Source organism: Pteropus alecto, unplaced genomic scaffold (assembly GCF_000325575.1).
Source record: "Pteropus alecto unplaced genomic scaffold, ASM32557v1 scaffold8, whole genome shotgun sequence".
NCBI classification, from domain to species: Eukaryota; Metazoa; Chordata; class Mammalia; order Chiroptera; family Pteropodidae; genus Pteropus; species Pteropus alecto.
The window spans coordinates 1,564,951-1,587,491 of NW_006494609.1; the positions used below are offsets into that span (position 1 = coordinate 1,564,951).

At 46.9% G+C, this 22,541-nt stretch overlaps 1 protein-coding gene across 1 annotated transcript in view; it reads right to left on the minus strand.

The window, feature by feature from the left end:
- Positions 1-22,541, minus strand: part of DPF3 (double PHD fingers 3) — a 189,119-nt gene that overhangs the window by 55,466 nt on the left and 111,112 nt on the right. Inside the window, exons 3-4 of the mRNA XM_025042073.1 lie at positions 18,293-18,400; positions 1,445-1,572 (exon numbers count right to left, since the gene is read on the minus strand). Of these exons, the coding sequence (XP_024897841.1) occupies positions 1,445-1,572; positions 18,293-18,400 (236 nt within the window). The remainder of the gene's footprint in view (positions 1-1,444; positions 1,573-18,292; positions 18,401-22,541) is intronic.

Consider the following 22,541-nt stretch of genomic DNA (forward strand, 5'->3'; position numbering starts at 1 on the left):
TCAAAGAGAGGTAGGAGGACCTCGACTTTCACTCTGGAGGAACAGGAGCCCAGGCAGGGTTCTGAGCACAGGAATGACAGGATCTGGCTTAAGTTTTAAAAGGCTCCCTCCTGGCCATGAGCAGGGGGATCATTCAGAAAGCCATTGCAACAGTTCAGACAGGAGATCAGAGTGGCTTAGACCAGGGCAGTCACAGCGGATGTGGTGAGAAGGGGCTACGCTCTGGATTTACGGTGCGGGCTCAAGTCGACAGGATTCCTGATGAATTGGATGTTGGGTGTGAGAGAAAGACAGGCATCGAAGATGACTCCAGTTGTGTCAGATAAATAAAAGCGGCCATCAATAAGGATCTGTAGTAGGGCTGTAGCTCTGTGAAGTCGAGGAAGGAACAACTATAAGCCATGTTGTGACGACTAAATGGAAAAAGACTTGACCATTCATCTGAACACAGGAATGGCAGAGAAAGAAGCCAGGCTGACTGATTCATTCAACATCTTTCTTGAGACTGGACTCTGCTGGGCATATGCAAGGCCCGAGGGTGAACACGACAGCATGGTCTCTGATTCGATGGAACTCACAGACTGGTAAGACTTATGAAGCAAACCAAACATCCAGCTGTTATTAATTTAATGATAATGTTAATAAATTAATGTATAAATATTAAATTGGATATAAAGATAATAAACGTGTGATATATCGAATGTATAAAATATGAAATTTAACATAAAATATGAATTTATTATAAATATAATTTAATTTTAATAATTATATTTCACAATTGATACTACTATTTAATATTTGTATTATTTAACATTATTACAACACTCTGCCAACCACTGTAGTCAACCATGGGATCGCTGAATAGATAAGGAATGGTTAGAGCACACGTTATAATCCGGTGTGGTGTGAGCGTCCTAGTGTGAACAGAGGCTGGTGAACACAAGGGACAGAAGCCACCAAACCTGCCTGGAGAGTGACCTCTAAACTGGCTCTAAAGAAGGAATGGATGGTGCTGTGATAGGGCCGAGGGAACTAGAGCAGAGGATGGGGTGGGAGGCAGGGGCGGGGTGAGGCAGGGACTCACGTGGCACCAGCTGATGCAGACAACCCTAGGGTTTCGAGCCCAGACTGCGGACTGTTCACTCCATCTGTTTTGCTAACCACTATGCCCCCAGCACCTAGCACACAGCAAGCCCAAAAAACACATTTTGAGTATATAAATAGAGAGATCAAGGAAGAGGGACGGATTTGAGGGGAACAATGACTTCTTCTGGGAGACGTGTTAAATCAGAAAAAAATTTGCAAGCTTCCTGCAACAGCGCCACAAGGCAGTTTGAGATGCAGCCCTGGCCCTTGAGAGGAGACCCCAAGCTGGTGCTGGAGGTCTAGAAGGACGCTGGCAGTGCTCTGGGGGCGCCCCACCCCCACTGGGGCACAGAAATACCTGTATTTCCTGGATGCTTTCCTCCTCTCTGGCGTCCACCTTCTTCTCAACCCCCTCGCCGCGGAGCAAGGCTTCCAGTGTGGTGCTCTCGGAGGTGAACCCATCCTTCTTCAGGGGCAGCTCCACTTCTGAACAACAAGGACAGAAAAGCAGAGTCAGGCCACTAGAAGCAGGAGAAACAGGTGGGGCAGAAGAGATGACCGTTGAGGGCATGCAGGAAGCAGAGCTCTGGGGTAGGACTCAAGACACCCTGTGCTCTCTCCTCTGGGTGGAACAGGACACTGGAGCTGAGTCCAGCTTTTCTGACTCCAGCCCACGATCCCAGAGATAGATTCCTACCCTGGCTGGTCCCTCAGAGACAGCAGAGGCAGAGCAGAAAGGGCACCAAATGGACATGGGGTCATATGGCCTAAGTCTCAGTCCCGCTTCTGCCACTCTCCGGCCCTGTGACTTCTGACAAGGTGGGCAAGGTGCTCAAGGACCCCAGATCCCTTTTTTTTGCATCTGCGAAGTGAGGATAACAATGCCAGGCATCCCCACAGGGCCATTTTGTGGGACACAAATGTGTTCCTTTACATTAAAGTGCTTTGAAAACTCTACAGCAATACACCAATGCTGGCCTCTCCTCTTATTATTCTCTCCCTCTAGCCCGACTCTTGTGTGGCAACTCTATGACCTCCCCTTGGCCATGCCGGCTTCCCAGCTTTAGTGTGCTCCGTGAAGAGTTATTTCAATCTCAGAGAGGCTGTTCCCATCAACTCACTGAGGAAGCGAAGTCCTCTAAGACCAAGGGAAGAGAAAGAGTGGGAGCAGATGCCTAACGAGCCCCAGATCAGCAGCTGGAAGCTGCAGTGCCTGCACGCCAGGGCATTTTTTCTGCAGACATCAGGAGTTTGATCGGCTACTGGGGCTTGAGTCCTGGAGCCAACCGAGGAATGGCAGCCAGAGCTGGCCCTGCCCAAGAGAGAGACTAGAGAGAAGCTGAACTCTTTTCTCAATATGTCCCCCAAACTCCTAACCCAAAGGAGGGTTGTTTTATTTTTGTTTTTCATTAAAAACAGAAACCTCAGGTACAGGTGATCATTTTGGATTTACTAGAAAGTATTCCTCTGATCCAGTACCTCATACCCCTGCCCTCAACAATTAGATGTATAGTCCCCACCTAGATCGGATAAGATGGGTGCAAGAATATGAGGGAATGGTGCCCTGGTAAACGGTCAGGGAAAATAAATGGCCCATTCGTATGGGGAGATTGAGAGATTAGTGTGCGGACTATTTACAGAGGTGTGGGCAGAAGGGAACAACACGGAATGGTGAAGCACCCCAGGGGAGTTAACAGCGGGGAGCCATTACCACTTCTATTCCTGGAGGACAGACGAACCTGGAGAGAGCACCATAGCAGAGCTCCCTGGTAGGAGCTGTGACTTGCAGCAGAGGAGCCCTGCCCCTGTGAGTCATGGGTGAGAAAACAAGGCATGGGGACACGTAGCCTAACCTTCCTCTCCTTCCATCCTCATCCTCCTGCTCTGCCCTCCCACTGGCTAATCTCAGCCGGAAGCCAGAAAGCAAGGGAGGCCCCAGGGATGCAGCCCACTAAGGTCAGCTTCCTGGGGCCCTGTGTAACAGACGAAGAGTGTATCAGGGAAAGTAAATGGAAATAACCAGCACAATCAAGCCCTGCTCCACTGGGCTTTATTCTGACTCAGCTGAACTCTACCTACCCTTTCCATCCCCTCCACCAGAACCAGATGCGGGCTGACCAGTCCACAAGGAAGGTGCGCTGGCATCCAATTAAAACTGAAGAAATGCACACCCCTGGTGGCCAGTCCCCAGAAGAAGGTGGGAAGGAGAAACAGTATCTAAAGTATCTTAAGAAACAAGGTCTTTGGGATCTCTCTTACCAAAAAAGTTAAACAGAGGACCCACCTCCATCAAGAAGCACTACCACCAAATCAACCACCTCTGAAATTCATCCGTCCATCCTAGTCATTCTACAAATATTTACTGAGCACCTGCTATGTGACAACTGCTGTGCTGGAACTAGGCACATAAGGAGGTGAACCAAATAAAGACGGTCCTGGCCTTTAGGTGGTTTGCAATCTAAAGAGACAAACATTAAATACTAGAAAGAAAATAAATATGCAATTACAAATAGTCATAAGGGCTATAGAGGAAAACAAAAGAATGAAATGTGAAGGAAGAATAAGGTGGCAGGGTGGGGGGGGTAGGGGGGTGGTGTCTACTTAAGTTCAGGGGATCAGGGAAGACCGTGTGATGAGTTACATTGAAGCTGAGTGTCAGAAAAATAGCCAACTGTCTGCTTTAATGAGTTCAAAGTGTGCAACTTCAGAGCCTGTTGCAATGACATATTACTCTTTCTCCCAAGTCAGAAAAGGCTTCCAAATGTCAAATTAAAACAATTAAAGTGTATCGCTTTATGTCCTATCCTCAATCAAAAGAGAAAAGACAGCTGGTCACCATCCCTCAAATTTATAATAATCATTCAGATATATATTTGAAGTTCATATTTTAGTATCCCCTTAGCCTTCTCAACACCAAATAAATCCTATTTCCAGAACTGCACGTTTTAGTACTGAAAAATGCCTTACAGATCAACTGCTTTAATCACCTCATCTTATAAATAAGTCACCTGAGGCTCAGAGAAGTAACGTCATTGAAAGTCACACAGTAGGACAAGAATGCAACCAACCAAACGATCTTTTCTAAAAGCCGTTAAGATCATGACAAGAACCCGGCTTGTTGCATCCTTACCAGTAGTTTGTAGGCCCAGGCTGAGCCCTACTGGGCGTTGCTGTGTTTGTATACATGCAGGGTGCTTGGCACGTAGTAAACATTCCAAATGTGGCAGCTGTTATTGCTCTGCATCGCTTAATCCCCACCACCCCCCAAGAGATGCATACAGTTGTCCCATTTCACAGATGTGGACACTGTACCTTGGGTATAGAACTTGCTTAATATCACACAAAGTCCAGCCTTGACCCCAAGCAGCCTTCAGAATCCATTCACGTAATTTCTAAGTTGTATAAACGTCACCTTGCCTCTCTTTGAGCTTTCCTTGAAAAGTCTTTTTCCACATCTTTGTGTATTTCCATTGCCTTCCTAGACTCTCACCATAGTTTTCACATTTCAAGAGAAAAGGCAGATCTCTGCTGAGGCTGAGGGCAGGTCTGTGTCACAATTGTGGGCTCCACTCTACCGAATGTCTCCATGTGGTGTTCACCCTGCCGCAACAGTACTGACCCCACACAGAGGTTTTCACCAATTGAATTTCCTCCTCCTTCTCCTGCTCCTTCTTCCTCCTCTGGTAAATATTCCTCCATCCTACTTTCCCATAATTCAATCTACTCTCTTGGTCCTCTGGTCCTTTACCGGATGGGCACAATGGAAGAATCAAGAGGGAAAAGGGAGAACAGTGACATAGCTTCCCTACGTGCAAAGAGCTCAAAGACACCGCCAATAGCATCTAGAATCCAATCCCTTAATGAAGAAAGAGAAGGAGACCTTCCCAGGGTCACAGAAAAATTTAGTGGCATCATTCTTGCCTAATGACCAAGATATTTAATTGACTCATAGAAGTTCTGCTTTCAGACAGCCCTTGGAGTCAAACCATAACCTTGCCATATATTAGTTGAGGGACCATAGGCTAGTTACTTAAATCTCTAAGTTTCTGATTCCTTTGGTGTTAAGTGGGGATGATCATAGTATCTATTTCACAGTGTTGGTGTGAGAATTAACAAGGTAATACACTGTGTAAAGAAAACTTGGGAAAAAAAAAAAAACTAGTGTGAGAAATAGTGAAAAATGAGGCTTATCAATTTTTGTTTTGTTTTCTATTCATAACTTAAGATTCGAAATTAGATCATATATTAAATCAAAGAACCCGAGATGTTCTGAGTGCCCTATAGATGTTACATATCATTAGTATAATCAAAGTTTTAATAATTCTGATTTTAATGGTATAGCCTCACTGTCTAATTGAAATATAATGCAAGCTACTTAGATAACTTTAAACTTTCTAGAAGCCACAGTTTAAAAAGAGAAACAGGTGCAACCAATTTTAATAATATGTTTTCTCTAACCCAATATATCCAAAATATTATCATTTCAACATGCAATCAATATAAAACATATTAATGTAATATTTTCCATTCTTTTATTTGCATTAAGTCTTCAAAATCTGGCGTGCCTTTTACACTTTTAGTAAGCACATCTCAATTCAGATCAGCCACATTTCAAGTGTTCCATAGCCACATGTAGCTAGTGGCTGTTGTATTAGTGCAGGTTTACAGCACTGAAAGTAATGTTCACTATGATTTTGCTTCCCAAAAAATGGAAGGACGTTAAATATGGTTCTAAATGTTGCCTGCTTAATACTCGGCCAAGCGCCATTCCAGGACAGCATATTCATTGACCACTGGCAAACCCTAGTTTCGAAGCACTATGGGTAAGGCTTGCAAGGTCAGAGTAACAGGCTAACCAGTGCCCTCTCAACAAACCAGCACAGGGTGCGTTCTCTGGTTCCTAACCACAGCAGGTCCCAGAGTGAAAGGAAAAAGAAGGTAACGGGTTCAAACTCTTGTACAATATATATCCTAGACACGCTTCTTATTGAGCTCCAAGGGGTTTCATTGATTCAGTTCTAGTCTAATACATCTCATCTGGATGTAGGATTTAGTAATTCTTTAAAAGTGGACTCATTTTGAACCTCGCACAAATTTGGGGACCACATAACCTGACGGGAGTCATCAAACCTTTAACATTAAAAGAAAATGGTCCAAAACACACACATAATTCATCTTTAAATTAGCCTGATTTTATACACATGGTTATAAACCCACGGATCGTTACTCTCTCCAGAGCAGCAGCAGCTGTCACCCAAGCCAGCTGCCTCCCTGGGCCCCCGTAAGCAGCTCTGCCTCCACTTCTAATTGGGAACAGAGATACTCCTTGGGTGACTTCCAGCACGATCCATCACACCAGAGACAGCTTCTGTGCAAACCGAAGCAAATCGGTTTCCAAATAAGAAAAAAACCTCTTAGACAAACAAGGATTGAAGCATAGAAAGTCTTTTTTTAAAAAGAAAGGAAGGAAGGAAGAAAGAAAAAAAAAAGCACAAATAAAAGCAAAGGGGAAAAAAAAAAGAAAGAAAATCATCAGTGAAGAGCAGTGGCTTGCTTCTTCCTAGGGCTATGAATAGGGTGGACAGGGCAGCATCCTCCTGGATGGAGATCAAAGCCACAGGCTTTGGACTCAGGTGCCCCAAGTCTGCCACCCAATGCACCAAAAGCATAGCTTCCACTGGGTTGTCGGAGCCACTGAGCTCATTAACAGGATGCAGGCAAAATGAGCCCGAAAGTGCAACATGGGAACACAGTGAGTAATTAAATCCCAGGTCATTTAAAAATGCAAACGCCTGGATGTCACAGGCTCATGGAGCCTCTGACTCCTCATGTGTTTTTTGGCTCAGGACGGTGGACTGGGAACCTGCAAGTCATATATGGATTATAATAAAATATGCCATATAAAAAACAGATTAAGACAGTTCTTCTTTGGGGAAATATACAAAGAGAGGAGCTGTCTGTTAGCTGTCGAGTTTGCAAGAGATACCATCTTTCGGGAGGCTGTGCTCTGCCAACAGACAGACTCCCCCAAGGGAAATTGCGGTGAAACACCCCGACAAGGCACATCCATCCGTCCATCCATCACGGGCTCTCTGACGCAGGGGCCTGGAGATAGAGTTATGGTGCAAAAGGGAGGGAGAAATCCCACAGACAATGGCAGACAATCCTTCTGCTATATCATAAATGCTCACACTTTTTTTTTTTTTTTTAACCTGCCTCCAGTTTTTCTTTAAAAATACCAATGTGCGGTTTTCTCTCTGGTGCTTATTGTTTTGAAGAATTAAACTTATCACATTGCCTTGGATTTATACATCAACTTACACCAAGGGGCAAGGAGCTTAAGAATCATTATTTCATTGATCCCCATCAGACTCTTAGAATCATAGGGAGGGAAATGGGGTGGGGGTGGGGGGAGGGATATTGTTATCTCTCACTCCACAAGGGAGAGACTGGGAGGACCAAAGCCCTGATTTCCTGAGATGGTGACAGGCCCAGGAATCCGTCTGCTCATTTCTCAGGGGTGCCACATTATTGGATGCATTTGACTCTCCGTTCTGTGATTCACAATGCTCAAAATAGGTAAGGTTCACACTGAGGACCCATTACCCAGGTGGCACCCTACAGGACCTTGTTACTACTTGTTTCAGAATCCCAGGATATCCACACAACAAGAGGGTTCATCATGGCTCCAAATGGCCTCTGGTTCCCACACCCTGCTGTGCCTACCCGCCCACCCATAAGGTGACACAGAGGTCAGAACCACAGACGAGCTTTCCCCCACCCCCAAGACGCGAACACACCCACACTGCTAAAGGAAGATCACCACTGGGCTGGCCAGCCGCAGACCAAGCAGATGCAACTTAACAGGATGGTAGGGAGGGGGAGGATGATGGGAATGGATTGAGTGGTAAAATAGTTCAAGGGAACAGAGATAACTGGAGTGAAGTGTCAGCTCTAGTACCCTAAACACACACTTGGTCTTGATCTCCTCATCCATAGAACTGTGAGAACAAAACCCACTTCCCGGTGTTATTATGGGGCCAGATGAGATCGTGGATACTACAGAGTGCCGGGTACAAAGCGGGGTAGGGGTACTCAATATGAGCTCCCTTCAATATGAGTTTCCCTCTTCTTGCACTCCTTGGCAAACTCCTCAACCTCTGACACTCTCAGACCAGGAGGGATGGTGAAGTACAGCTTCCTCCAGCCTGGGCATGGGCCCAGGGAGAATGGAGGCAAAGAGGCTGAGTCCAGAGCATAGATGAGGCTGCGGACGAGGCACAGTTCGAAGGCCTAGATGCTAGGCCCTGCTTCATTTCTAGGGTGGGCACTGTCCTGCAGATTTGGAAATCACAGCAGAACCACATGAAAGATGCCTTGCTCTATTCATTTACTTGACAAATAATTATTAAGCACTTACTATGTGCCAAGCTCTATTCTAGGTGCTGGGGACACAGCTATGAACAAAAGGGACAAAAACCCCTGCCTCATTGATATTACTAGTAGGAGAGAAACAATGCATAAAATAAACATTCCAGGCAGAGAAGCCATTCCTGCAAAGGCCCATCTGCCTGGAGCATGGTGAGCCAGTGGGAAGAGGAGGAACCCAGTTCAGAGTTACAGGGGCTGTGAAGGGCCGTGTGGCCATTGTGAAAATGTTGGCTTCTGATCGCTCTGAGTGCAATCAGAAGCCACTGGAGGTTTCGAGCAAAGAGTGACATGATGATGCCTGTATTTTAACGGGATCACTCTGAAAACAACTGAAAGACAATGAGGGCAGAAGTGGGGAAACCAAATAGAAGTTAAGATAATACTTTATGTGGAACCCCACCAGTGAGCTCAGCCTGGTGCTTAGGAGAGGGCTGTGCATGATACAGACAAGCCCTACCCTCATGGCACTTACATCTTGGTCTTCAGATACATGCAGGAGGCAGCACGTATTGGAGAGCAGTCCCCTGGCCCCTGAGCAGGGGGCATCCCCAACAAAGTGAACAGGACAGAGGCCAGGTGCTAAAGAGAGGCCAGTGTTACAGAGCAAAAGTATACAGCCATACCAGTGGAGTGAGTCCACAGAGAAATGGTTTTCTAGAAGAAGGTGGCCCAGCCTATGCCAAGGGCAGCAGAAAAGACCCAGCCAGACTGGCCAGCCTAGCATACTATGGTGTTAACAAAGGCAGAGAGGGAGCCTTCCCAGTTTATCTCTGCCCTGGGCAACAGACACCGGAGGGCTGAGTTCTGGGACACAGGGGAGCTTGTGCAAGCTGTGGTTCTGGTAAAGGTGGGTCCCACAGCCAGATGCCAGGTTTTCTCTCCTCAATGTAGAAGATACCAGACTTGGGGTTCTGAAAAGACTCTAAGGCAGCTTGTGTCCCCATTCTGAGCCAGATGGCACACACCCAGCTGGGCAGTAAGCTGCCTGTGAAGGGCGCATCATGCACCGCTGGTGCTAGGGACAGGGACAGTATTGGCAGAGATCCCCTCAGCCAACCCAGGAGTGCAGCACAGAGGGGGCATCACAGCGCCTCCTCACGCTTGCCAAGTCCTCAGCTCCACCATCCCACGTGACTCTTGGAATAACCCTGCGCACCTGCGCTGCCTTTTACAAACGAAAAAATAAAGGCCAGAGTGGTTAGATAACTATCCAAAATCACACAGCCAGTAGGTGGAAGGATCTGAACTTCAACCCAGGCCTGTGATCCCCGTTTGGTATCTTTTCTCCTGCAGAGCACAGCTGTAGTGCTTACCAAAGAGAGGCAAACCAGCAAAACTGGGACAGGCCCCATAGGCCAGGCTGGGAACTGGATGAGGCCAGGTCAGCGGCCAAAGGCTTCTCCTCGCTGGCTCAGTCTCCCTCATCTGTAAAATGGGAGTGATGCGAGCTAAGCCATGTTCTTCGAGCTTGGAATCGAACACCAGAAACCTTTCTTTTTTCCTTTAATAAATCTTTACTGTCCACCTACTATGTGGCAAACCTACTATGTGCTGGACGCTAGGAATACAGATAAAAAAAAAATAGGTAGGCCCCTGTCCTCAAAGTGTGACTCTTCCAGTGGAGAGAGAGACAAGTGAACGGGCAGTGGCATAACAGGGCAATTCCTCAGTCTTACAAGCCAGGCCCTCAACATGGTTCGGCCGGGTCCACCTGCAAAACATGACCGTGGAAACCGCAGCACGCTGCCCGGCCGACGCCCTGCTGCCGCCCATTTCCTTTGCCAGCCCGAGCTCTAAGACTCCTGTGGAACAGAAGCAGTGCCAAGGAGGCCCAGGCTCAGTCCCCCAGACCCAGCTCCTTTCCCCTGACTGCCAGTAAGGAAAAAAAAAATCAAACAGTCATGACATGAAGCGGGGGCTGCAGTGGCCTACCCACCTCTCCTCCGCTCTCCTCCTCGTGAGGCCAACAAGAGCTGAAGAAGCTGCTGTTGCAGGCCTCCAGGATGGATGGCTGCAGGCTCTGACACTGCAGGAAAGAGATAAATGACTGGTCATTTCCCCCTGATGCACTTGAAGGCATCCATTCTCCCAGCCGTACCAAGCTCAGGCAACCCCCCGCGCGGAGACAGATAAGCACTGACAGATGGGGGTGGGAGCCGGAGCGTCCTTCCCCCTCAGAAGGACACAGCCAGACTCCTCTGTGGGCCAGGAGAAGGTCACATTGTCCATTGGCTCACACCTGGCTAGGGGCTCCACAGGTCTCCTCCTTCGCCTCCCCCCACCTCGCCCACTCCCGCCTGGCTCATCCCTGAGAGGAGCACACAGGAGGTGGGGGGTGGGGGGGCAGAGGGAGCCAGCTGACAGGCTCATCAATCTCCGGCTACATGCTTGGCGCATCGGCGTTCCTTAAGTTGTTCCCGGACTGGGAGGGTGCTGGAAGAGTCGGGGGGACTGTCTTGAGGAGAAGAGAAATCACGCAGAACATCAGAGAGCAAATGGTGGAAGAAGCCTGGAGACTATTAAAATGTGGGCCATGTACAAAAGCAGTAGGGAACTAATTAAGATGCAGGATTTTCAAAAGCTGGGGAAGTTGGCCGCAGCCTGCTCCCATCTGTAGAGTTCTGGCAGTTCAGTGCAATAGGGACAGCACCCTAGGCGAGCAAAGCAGGCCTCCCTAGCCCTGCCTAAGCAGGCGGGACACAGGCTCTCTGTCTGGACCGCCGCTTGGGGCGGGGGGGGGGCACCCCTCTGAGGGTCCCTGTGACTTGTCGTTGGCTGGCTATGGCAACCTCTGCTTTGGGGCACCCCAGGCTCCCGTCTCCTCAGGGTCCCTTCCCTACTGTTCATGTTTCCCCAACGATGTGTGGTGCGGTGCGATTACCCTGGTCATTTATCCCGTCACTCAGTGGCTGCCAAAAAAAAGAGGTGGAGAGAGAAAGAAAAAGAACCAGAATTCTATTCCTGGCTGCCCTCCCCCTATCACCCTTGAATTCAGCAAGGGTGGCAAAGAGCTGTGCTGCTCCCCGAGTGTCTCGGAGCAGAGGGATTTACAAGACCTCAAGTACATTTCGGGGGCAGAATGAACGTCTATTGTCAAAGCCCTCCTGGTCTGAGAGCACCAGGATGAATGTTCGTTGGGTCCTGGAGCAACATGGCGCCGGCTCCAACAGTCTCCCCCTTGCGTTCCTTCCTCGGCTTCACCACTGATGTCCCCTGGGAAATTAACTTCCTAATTCAGTGCCATGGTGTCCCAACCTCTGAAACAAAGATAAAGTCTGCCCTAGACTGTGGAGACCAAAAGGTCTGGGGTTGGAAGATGCTAAATTGATCTAAGCAGATGATCTAAACATTTAATCCAGAGGGGACAAAAGCAAAAGTTTGTTCGCAGCCTTTTTCTTTTTTCATTCAAATAAAATAAAAGTGGGGGTGAGTTAAAGGCCTCTTTTCTAATCAGCTGGCTTTTGCCCAACATCTGTCCTGCTTCAGGGCCCTCTGGTGGATATTTACTATCCACCTTTCTCTCCTGCCAGCTCGGCTCTCCCTTCACAAGGACAGAGCTCCATTCTTGGGGAAATGGTCCAAGGGAGGCCGCTCTCTAGCACCAGGCCCCTCCCCAAGTCTTCATGTTGCATGAATTGTGATGGCTGTGCCGTGAAACACCTTGCTTGCATTAGCCTCTGCAGCCAAGTGCAAGCCGCAGAGAACACTAAACTCCATTGTCAGTCAGTGGAGAGAAATAATGTTGTGTGTGTTGTCCTTCAGACGCCCAGGCAAGTAGGAGGTTGCGAGATATTTATTCAAGACTGAATGGAGGGGTGATGTTAGGCGTGAGAAGTCCAGGGACATTGAGAATGCTTCCCAATTCCAAAGAGCTCTCCCCAGCTCTCAGCTCCATCCCACCCCCACACGGACACATTTTTATTTTCAGCAAGTAGTAAAGAAACATAGGCAAAATGGTGTATTCGCAGTGAGAGATGGGATGAGGACAGCAGGACTGGGGTGTACTCCATCGGTGTGTAATTGAACTCAGGAACAAATAACCGAACAGCAGCCACGATCTGGCTCCCCACTCCCTACCCTGCTATGTCTACTCAGCCCAGATGATCTCTGTGCTTTGGGGGCTCAATCAGAAGTGGATGGTTCTGCAGTCCTGTCCTCAGACCTTCGCCTAGATTCCTGAATGTACACTCCTCCCTCCCCTTGCCCTGACCTGGTTTCCTGACAGAGCTCTCGGCTCTGCAGACCTGGGGTCAAGGACAACTCTAAGCCCCATCACATCCTGGCTTTTGTTGCTCAAAGCTACCCGCCACTGGCTAGACTCAGGCAGGGACACAAAGGAAGACAGGAGGGACAGGCTGAGTGTTGGCATGATAAATTGCTTGTGGCATCTCATTATCCATGGAAGGGTCTGACATGGAAGGAAACTCATGCCTTGAGGCGATTCTGCTCCAGGCCAGCACCCCCTGCCTCTCACAGATCAGGAGAACTCCTCTCCCTCTCCCTCTCCCTCGAGGAGATGAGGGTGCTAACGGAGCCTGACCAAGGAGTCTCCAAGAGTCATAGACATAACTAGATTCCTGGAGCTTGTCAAGGGTCGCTCAGCAGAGCCCACACCAGGGGGCTGGGAGGGAAGAGAGAGAACAGGGAGGGCATTACAGGACTGGGTGGTAGAGGGGCGCCGAGAGTTGGCTGGGTCATTCGTTGGTTTTCTTTCAACATCAATTCAGTCTTCTAGTTTCCATAAATTTAAAGAGATTCGGTCAAGGATGAACAAATTGATTATCGACTTTCAGCAAGGTTTGTCCAAAGAGTATGATACATAATATTGTGCAAACTGCTTTTTCTCTTTCTACTTAACAATATACCTTGGATATCTTTCCATTTTTTTCTACCCGTTCCTTTAAAAGACAAAATAGTATTCCATTTCATGAATGTGCTATGTATTTAACTAGTCCCCTATCAATGGGCCTTCTGGTTATTTCCATTCTGTGTTGTTCTTGTTACGAATGATGCCACAATGGACAACTTTATACACTGTGATAAACATATATTTATTTATAGGATAAATTCTTAGCAACAGAATTTCTAGGTCAAAGGGCATGTACTTTTTAAATACTGACAGGTTCTATGCAGTGATCTTCAAAAAGGTTATTATCCCCAATTCCGCTACATCGGGTAAGAGAGCAGATCCCTAGCCTCTCCTCCCTCCATCTCTGTTTCCTTCAACTGCTCCTCCGTCCCTGGGAAGGTTGGCCTTGTCCATCCAGGTGACTGCGTCCACCTACTAGGGATTTGCAGCAAGTTCTCCAGGGACTCTGACCAATGACCTACCCTGAGTCACACTCAAAAGTACCAACCAAAAAACCTAGTTCTCTTTGAACCCAAATCAAATGGAATGAAAATAAGAAACAGTCATTTAAAAATATTGTCCCAGTCAACAGGGATACATTCCAAAAAATGAAAAAGGTCTTTTCATCTGGAAACTGTGCATTTTATAAATTATGAGGGCAGAGCCACTGGAAAGGGGGCTGAGATCCAGCTTGTGCTGTACTAACTCACCAGAAGGAGCATCGTATTGTAAATGTCCACCCAGAGGGGGCGCCCTCTTCCAAGGCACCCTGTGAGCCAGCTGAGGCCTTGAAAGAAGGCATTTTTCTGAAATTTTGGCTCATGTGAAAAATTCAAATGCATGTGTGTGTTGCCTCTAGGAAGAGAGTGATACATTTCTTTGTGCAGCTTCAGGTTCTCCCGATGGGCCCTGATGATTTGAGGTCCAAGGCTGACATTTCTCACCACTGACTCTTGGGCACTCCCCTGGCATCTTGATTCACAACCTGCAGTCCCAAGCGGGTGTGGTGGTACATCCTGAAAGTCAGGCCACGCCCAGTGATACAGACTCAGGACAGGAAATGGACATGACATACATTTGGCCCAAAGTTTTGAGGTTTTGTTTTTGTTTTTAGTAATCTCAGTAATAGGTCTGATTACCCACATCGGGGAAGATTAATCTGAGAAGTAGCTCTGTCATTTGAAAAGTTGTTTATTCCCACCCTGAGCTGTCTGTTGTTTCTCAGAGCCTGGGCACTGGCCTGGAGAATGAGCCTGTCTCAGGTGAGCTCAATTTAGTGGGGATCTTTTCTCCACCTGCGGATATGGCTATGCCTCGGAGGGACCATCCTCAACAAGGCTGGCATTTATCTTTCCAGAGAGGGGTCCTCCCACAGGATCCTTGGCCATGCCAGAGGCTAGTCCTTTACCACCTGAGACCTGGAACAGCCACCTCAGCCTCAGCCCCAAGCCTGAAGGCAGAGAACCAGGAAACCTTTCAAATGATCACAGACGCACGCACCATGTGCTAGTGAGCACCTGATACAGTAAACCGCGAGCCCTAGGCTTCTTCCTTCTCTCTCCACAAATGTCACGGCTGGCCCAACGACAGAGCAAGTGCAAAGCCAGCTGTGACCTTAGCTGCTCTGCTCCACATTCAGCCACTGTGAGGCCAGTGTGCCCAGTGCAAACGCCTACAGACAGAAGGACCAGACAGTCGTACGTATAGCTTCTTGTCTCAGACCCACTAACAGTGAGACTATCGGTTCTTGGATACAAGAGCAGCATAGTAAACTTAAGCTTTGTCTGCAACCTGATTTCACGGACCTGTAAAATGGACTTATACTGCTTTTACTCTTTCCTTCCCTCCCTGCCTCCCAGGGCTGTGGTAAGGACCAAAGGAAGTGATATAAATGAAAATGCTTTGTTAAGGGCTTTGTAAACTACACTGTGCTGATCAGACGCTGGTGATGATGATGACGACAATGACGATGATGACAATTCAATCAGAGCACCCCATCTCCTGGTGGCAGAGTTGGTAGGACTGCCATAAACTCCACCAGCTAATCACAGTCTTTCCAGGGACTTCTCTGCCACAGCTACTGAAGAGGACTTGCCTTTCTGCTGGGTGTGGCGAATGCTAGGGCTGCTAGTGACCATCTGCCTGCCCGATGAGAAGGGAGTATTAGAGGTGGAAGGAGAGACACAGAGCCCTCACTGCAATGCTGGAGCCCCTGGATGCAGCCATACCTGAAGCTAGAGCAACTCTGGGATTTACCGTTATATGAACCAACTTCCCTTTGTTTGCTAAGCTAGTTTGATTTGAACGTCTGACATTTATGACTGAAAGAATTCCAACTATCTCTTGGATACATTTTAATAATTAATGTATATATGTTTTATAAACATAAAGTTTTCAAAGAAAAAGGCCTTGTTAAAGTTTCTTTAAGTTAGTATACCTATCAGCAGCAGGAGCAAACAGAGAAAGCATTGAACAGAGAAATCAAGCAATCTGGATTCTCTGCTGTTTCCCAGAGAAATTGCTGTGTGGCTTTTAGGGTCTCAATACCTGTCTGGACTTCAATACAATAAGGAATTAGAACTAATGATACCCGAGGTATTTTACCGTGCTAAACATCTTTGATTCTATAATAGGCAATTCAATTAGTCTGATATAAAGTATTCTTAATAAAGACATTTCATATAAATGTCAATAATAAAGACAAAAACGAATAAAGACTAACAATTTAAAATTACTGCCAAGCATTTATAATAAAAGCCTTTACACTAACAAATTACATGTGGATGTCTTCATATATATGCTAAATATTCACCGCATCGTTGGTTAAATTGAAAAAATCAGAAACAGAAATTGGGATCAGCCTGGTTAAATAAGTTGTGATACATTCATATAATGGAATATTGTGTAATTGTAAAAAAAAAAAAAAGGAATGAGGAAACTCTTTATATACTTACATGGCCAATGCCTGAGGCACATTTTTAAATGGAAAGGGCAAAATTCAAGGTGGCTGTGCTGTGTAAAAAGAGGAGGGGAAGGTCACATAGATGTAATTGCTGGTGTGCGCACAGACTATCTCTTGAAGAATCTCAAAAAACTGGTGCCACTGACTGCCTCTTTAGAGAGCCTTATTTTCCACCATATAATATATCCTTTTTATCTTTGGAATGTCAAAACATGTAACTGTATTACCTATTGAAATTTCTTAAAGTGTTTAATAAAAAGGGTTTGAAAGGGCAAATACTACTACATAGGGCTGGTTTGATTTTCATGATGAACCTGCGAGGCCAGCTCGGAATCCCAAGTACCACACTGTGCCGACTGACAGACGGGGAAATGTACGCAGAGGGCTCACGTACTACACCACGGAGACACATCCAACCAGTGGCAAATACCTGAATAACACTCTCCCTGAGGGTCCACACAGCCAACCCAGCATGGGCTCAGCCTCCTGCTATAGCACCTACTGCAAAGGTCCCAAAGGGGTGGAATTAAATTGGTCTCGGTAAGGATCAAACTGCGGTACCTCATCAGTCGTCCATGCCACTCCCAAGACACCAAGACCAGTGGATCTGGAACAAGGAAGGAGGGAGCCCCCACCTTCAAAGCAAATTGTTCATACCAACATTTGTTTGTGCTTAATAAAGAAATGGAGGCGATGTGGAGTCGTGCCACGCCGACGTGTGGTCTGGTCGCTGTGAGTCTTCCAGACCACTGTTTCTCAAACCTCAATGTACATTCTAGATATGCAGTCCTGAGGATTTGAGAAAATGCCGATTCTGACTCAGCAGGTCTGGGGGAGACCCAAGATTCTACATCTCTACCAAGCTCCCAAGTGATACCCGTGCTGGTGGTCAAGACCATATTTTGAGTGTAGTGCTAGAACCACACTGACCAAAATGGGCACCACTATCCCCTTGTGGCAACTGAGCACTTGGTATGTGGCTAGTCCACAATGAAATGTACTGAAAGTACAAAATACACGCTGGAATTCAAAAACAACACACAAAAAGGTAAAATATCGCATTCGTAATTTTTATATTGATTACATCCTGAAATGATACTATTTTTGATATTTTGGGTTAAATAGAACCTATTATTAAAAGCAGAGATTTTACAGAGAAAACGTAGGCCAAGGGGTCAGTGTGGAAAGGCAGGAGAGAGGCTGGGTCTGCACAGCTTTGATGGCAATGGGAGGGAACGTGTTAGCTCTGCATTTGCTCCTCTCAACAGCACTTTTCTGAGTCACATTCCCAGGCACCCCCAAAACCAGAGGTTCCCTTACAGCTAAGCCTCGGGGCAATCACTAGGCTTTGCTCCAACCCAGACACAGGTCTGAAGATAGCCATCTAGTCAAAAATGCAATAACAGATCGGTCTTCAAGAAAACCAACCAATTCCTTCTGCATGGCCACAAATCTGTCAGCATCACCCACATGCAAATTTTGAACTCAAACTCCTCCATTTCCATGTCCAAGATAGGTTCTATTTTTAGTGACTGGCCCTTTTCTGTAAGATGCTCCAGAAGTTTGTTCACAGTAAGGATGGGAGAGGGTACACAGCAACCTGAAACCACAGGAAGGTATCACCCAACCCAAAGAACTGCGATTCCTTCTGCTCTGTTGGGAAAGTAATTCATCCTGGGCCTGTTCCCACCCTGTACCTACTTCCTTTATTCCCCTGAGATGGCAAGAGGGAGACAAAAGGAAGAGGAAGACATGAGACACCCAGAGGGGAGGGAGGCTAGGGCGGGCACATGGACATGTTTATGCACGAGAGCAGGCACACCTCTGAGCACAATGCAGGCATGTTCTCCCTCCTGGAACACTCCGCTCTACAGACAAAAGAGCAAAGCCCCCATGTCCTGGGCCAGCCCAGTGCTCCCCACCTCTCCCATTAGGGACCCAGCCAAGATCCAGAGGGTACTGACCAGGTTTTATTTCCAGCAGCCGCAGCTTTGGGTCCTCAGGCGGGTGCAATCTTCTCTTCTTACGCCAGCAGCGGGCAGGGTATGTGTACAGCTGACCAGGGGCAAGTCCTGTGGACAGAGTCAGTGTAAAGGTTAAAGGCTCCACCCTGTCTAACCCTCTCATTCACAGTGAGAGGAAGCTGAAGCCTAGAGAGGTGAAGTGACTTGTCAAGGTCACACAGCTGGTAGATGGTAGAGCTGAGGCAGAATCTAGGTGATCTGACCCCAAGACCCTTGCTGTGTGTGTTCCACCGTGCTGTCTCAGTAAGCCCAGGCCAAAAAGGGCCAACACTGTTACCGAAGCTGGTTCTATTCTCCTGACCTGAAGAGAAGAACAAAGGGACTTACGGACCACAAGACAGACCTTTCCAGATTCAACCTTACTGCAGTATTTCCAAAGCAGTGGGTCTCCAGTTACTGCCCATCAACTATCTCTCTGTCCAGGTCAAGCAGGTTCTCATCAAGGTGGAGCAGCAGAAGTCAGTCTGCCTATCTATGGGCAGCCTAGATTGGAAAACGTTACAAAGAAACAGGATTGAGGGACCAGATCTCCTACCTACTGGCTTCCTCTATCTACTGCTAGCTGTTGGCAGCTCACTGAAGCCAAAAGGAGCCCTTTACAACCCCCATCAGAATATAAGCCTGCTCTGGTGACCAGGCTCCATGCCTAGAGAGCCAGCATACCTGTATATCCCTGCCCATCTGACTGGGCCTTACAGAAAGAAATGGGCAGGAGTCCTGTGGTTGGGCTTATACAACACGCTGTCTCCCAACAAGAGTCACCATCTAGATTTGACCTTCGGCACCAAAGTTCCATAACAGCATCATCAGTCATGCCAAGTAATCTATGAGGAGTCTTCTTGCTCATCAGGCAACACTCTTGTGGCTCCTATGACTGACACATAGAGTGGCAACCAGAGGCCTCGGAGGAACGTGAACTTCGCACACTAGATGGTCTATTCTCAGAGAAAAGGACAGAGGGTAGAGGCTGAGGGGAGAGGGAGAAGAGCTTAAGACTGGTTAGGTGATTTGCAGACTAAAAAGACTGCCTAATGCACCCCAAAACAAACCAGCAAGCCAACGAACCCACCCTGCTGAAGTGAAAAGCCTGGTGATGACAGGGACTTTGTCTTGTTCTCATCAGAATCCCTAGAACCAGAACTTTGCCTGATGCACAGAAGAATCAAACTAAATATCTCCTGATGAATGAATGAATTCCAGTTTTACTTTAATTGAATTCCATCTTCTGTCTCCCCTACCAGTTTTATAAGATCCAGGATGGCATGTCCATTTCGAGTATCCTTAACATTTTGCACAGTACCTGGCAGGCACATCAAGAAATACTTACCAAATAAATTCAACCAAAGCTGAACCAGAATCAGAAGTGAAGAAAGTGAATGACCTGTTATTCCACACTCTAGGAAACTCATCTGGATCAATGTGACCTGTGACAACTATTAGATGCAGGTAGCCTCGCATGAAAGGGTTACTTCCTAAACCTCTAACCATGGGGTTCAGAAAACATCAGGATTCTATTCCCATTTGTCTGGCTCTTGGGGGCCTTTAAAAGTCAAGAGGGAAACTGGCTTATTTGTTTTACCTTTTGCAGAGAAAATAAACAAAAGTTTTATTGCTCTATACCCATTCATTCATTTTTCATTTTTACTAGTCATCACTACCCATTTATTTGTTTGGTTCCAAAGCAGAGGCAACCATTCTAGCACTAAAGGAACCAAAATTTTCAAATTCTTTTTATGAGCTGTTTTATTTTTAATCACAAAGCTGCTCTCACAGGTCACAAGGCTGTGAACAAGTTGGAGGTCCCTTCCCCTTCCCTTCTGATTCTTAGAAATCATTAACGGTGATGGAGCCTAGAGGCTCTGGAAAAATCTCTGCTGTTATGAGCTAAGGGCTCGTCGTGTCCAAGAATTATCCTAACACTTAATACTTGATTTTGTTGGTAATTTCGTGAGCTTCTGCACAGTAGAAAGATCTCAAAGCTCTGAACTCCCTGAGCTCTGAGAACTGGACTTGTGCCAATTTATAGAAGCCCAAACGAATCAAATGAAGATTGCTCTTCTTCCCACATGAGATCCAGTTTTGACCTCTCTTTGAGGGAAGGCTTAATGTGGGAATAGCTTAATGTTTCTGGGGTGATTTAGTCCAGGACCATACTGTCCGTCTCTGACCCTGTAATTCCTAAATAGGTGCACTAATTCTAGATCCCTTACAAAAGTTTTGGCCAGCTCTTGGGCTGGTGCTCCCCAGGACCACAGCAAAAAGCCAAGTCAAGGGCCAACCTGCTCTTCCATGTCCCAGAACTAGTCCTACCAATCTCCATTCATCTTAGGTTCTTGGTTTGTAATCCAGGCTAAAACCAAAAATCACCTAAAGAATTTCCTTATAACACTAACACCCACAATTCATGCCAGACCTACCCAATCTGAATGTAGGTAGGTGAGGAAATTGGGCAATTTGTTTTTAAGAACCTTATAGATTGTTCCCATGTCTGACCAAGAACTTATGGATGTCTAAAGCATCACCTAGTTATTGTTTGGATGTTCTAACCTACCAAGGCTGGCTTAATGGCCTTCCCTATGACATCCCAAGATTCCCAGTGTTTTCCCAAGGTGTCATCATTAATTGCCTGCTTACTAAACAGTCTCCCCTACCAGTTTTATAAGATCCAGGATGGCATGTCCATTTCGAGTATCCCTAACATTTTGCACAGTACCTGGCAGGCACATCAAGAAATACTTACCAAACAAATTCAACCAAAGCTGAACCAGAATCAGAAGTGAAGAAAGTGAATGACCTGTTATTCCACACTCTAGGAAACTCATCTACCCACATGCAAGCCATCCAAGAGGTACCCCAGAAGGTAGGCTCATAGTTGAGCCCAGCACCCACCCCAACATGGCAGTCTCTGTGTCTCAGGCTCCTTCTTGCCCCATAGACTGCTTCCTGGTATTTCCAACCTGACCAAAAACAGGTGAGTGAGAAGGAATTGGTCCAGACCAGCAAAGTGACAAGAGGTCAAAATTGTCAACATTTTTCCAGGTCCTATGTCGTCTTTGAGAATGCAGCCACTGTACTTGTTGGTCAGCAACATGAAGGCAGCCTCGGGCCACTCGGCTTGTACCTGCAGGTCCACTCTCCTGAGAGAGTTCATTTTAGTAAGTAATTTGAATGTCCAGAAGAGGGAACAGTTTTTATTTCATTCTTTCACTTTCCTTAATGGATTGGAGAAGCTCCCCAGTCAGACTAGCACATGAATCCTCACACCACCATTCCCTGTCATCTTGAAAAATATCACACCTTCCTGAGCCTGTCTTCCTTACTTGCAAGGGCGTTAATAACACCCACCTTACAAGGACTGTCACAGGGATTAGCTTATATTCAAGAAAAAGCCCTTTATAATCATGAAGCCTTGTACAAATGTCAATTAATTATTATGAGTTAACTGACTTAGATGAGTCTGGACTCCATGCCCATGTGCATGACAAGACCCCCCACCCCGCATGTCCATACTTCTCTTTGCTTCTTCAGCCTCGAAACTAGAAACAGGCCTCCCTTTGAGGTCTGCTTTGACTCCACCTTGTCTCAACAAGCAAATGGCCCGAAGAACTTTCTGGGGGGTCCTGCCCCACTTCTTTGACTTCCTCCCTAGGCTGGCTGGCACCAGAGTGCCTTTACAGGGCCAATGCATTCAGCCCTGGAGTTCCACTTATGGAGAGGCGAGCAGAGTCCCGTGAGAGTTATGTTGTTTATCTCATTAGAACAGGAGGCACATAACTCAAAGTTCGTGTGTGTGTGTGTGTGTGTGTGTGTGTGTGTGTGTGTGTGTGTGTTGTAGATGGAGGAGGAAGCTGGATTCACAGCTGCAGCATGGTAAATTAAGCTGAAGGACTGAGCCTGGGGCTGGAAGGATATGGAGAGGAAAAGGGAGGTGGGAAACAAGCGGGGAGATCAGTCCTCCCTGGGAGCCAAGCCACAGCTTTCCCTCCATTCACATATTCCACTAAGCAAAAGGCTTTTCTGTTACTTTGAGCTGCAACTCCAGTTACAATACCAAGTGCAGGAATAAGACACAGAGACACACACACAGGAATTCACACACTTGAGGAGAGACGGGGAGGGGTTGGTGGGGAGCTGGCTCTACAGAAAAATTCAGCATGACAGATTTGATGCCTATATGATCAGCAGACTC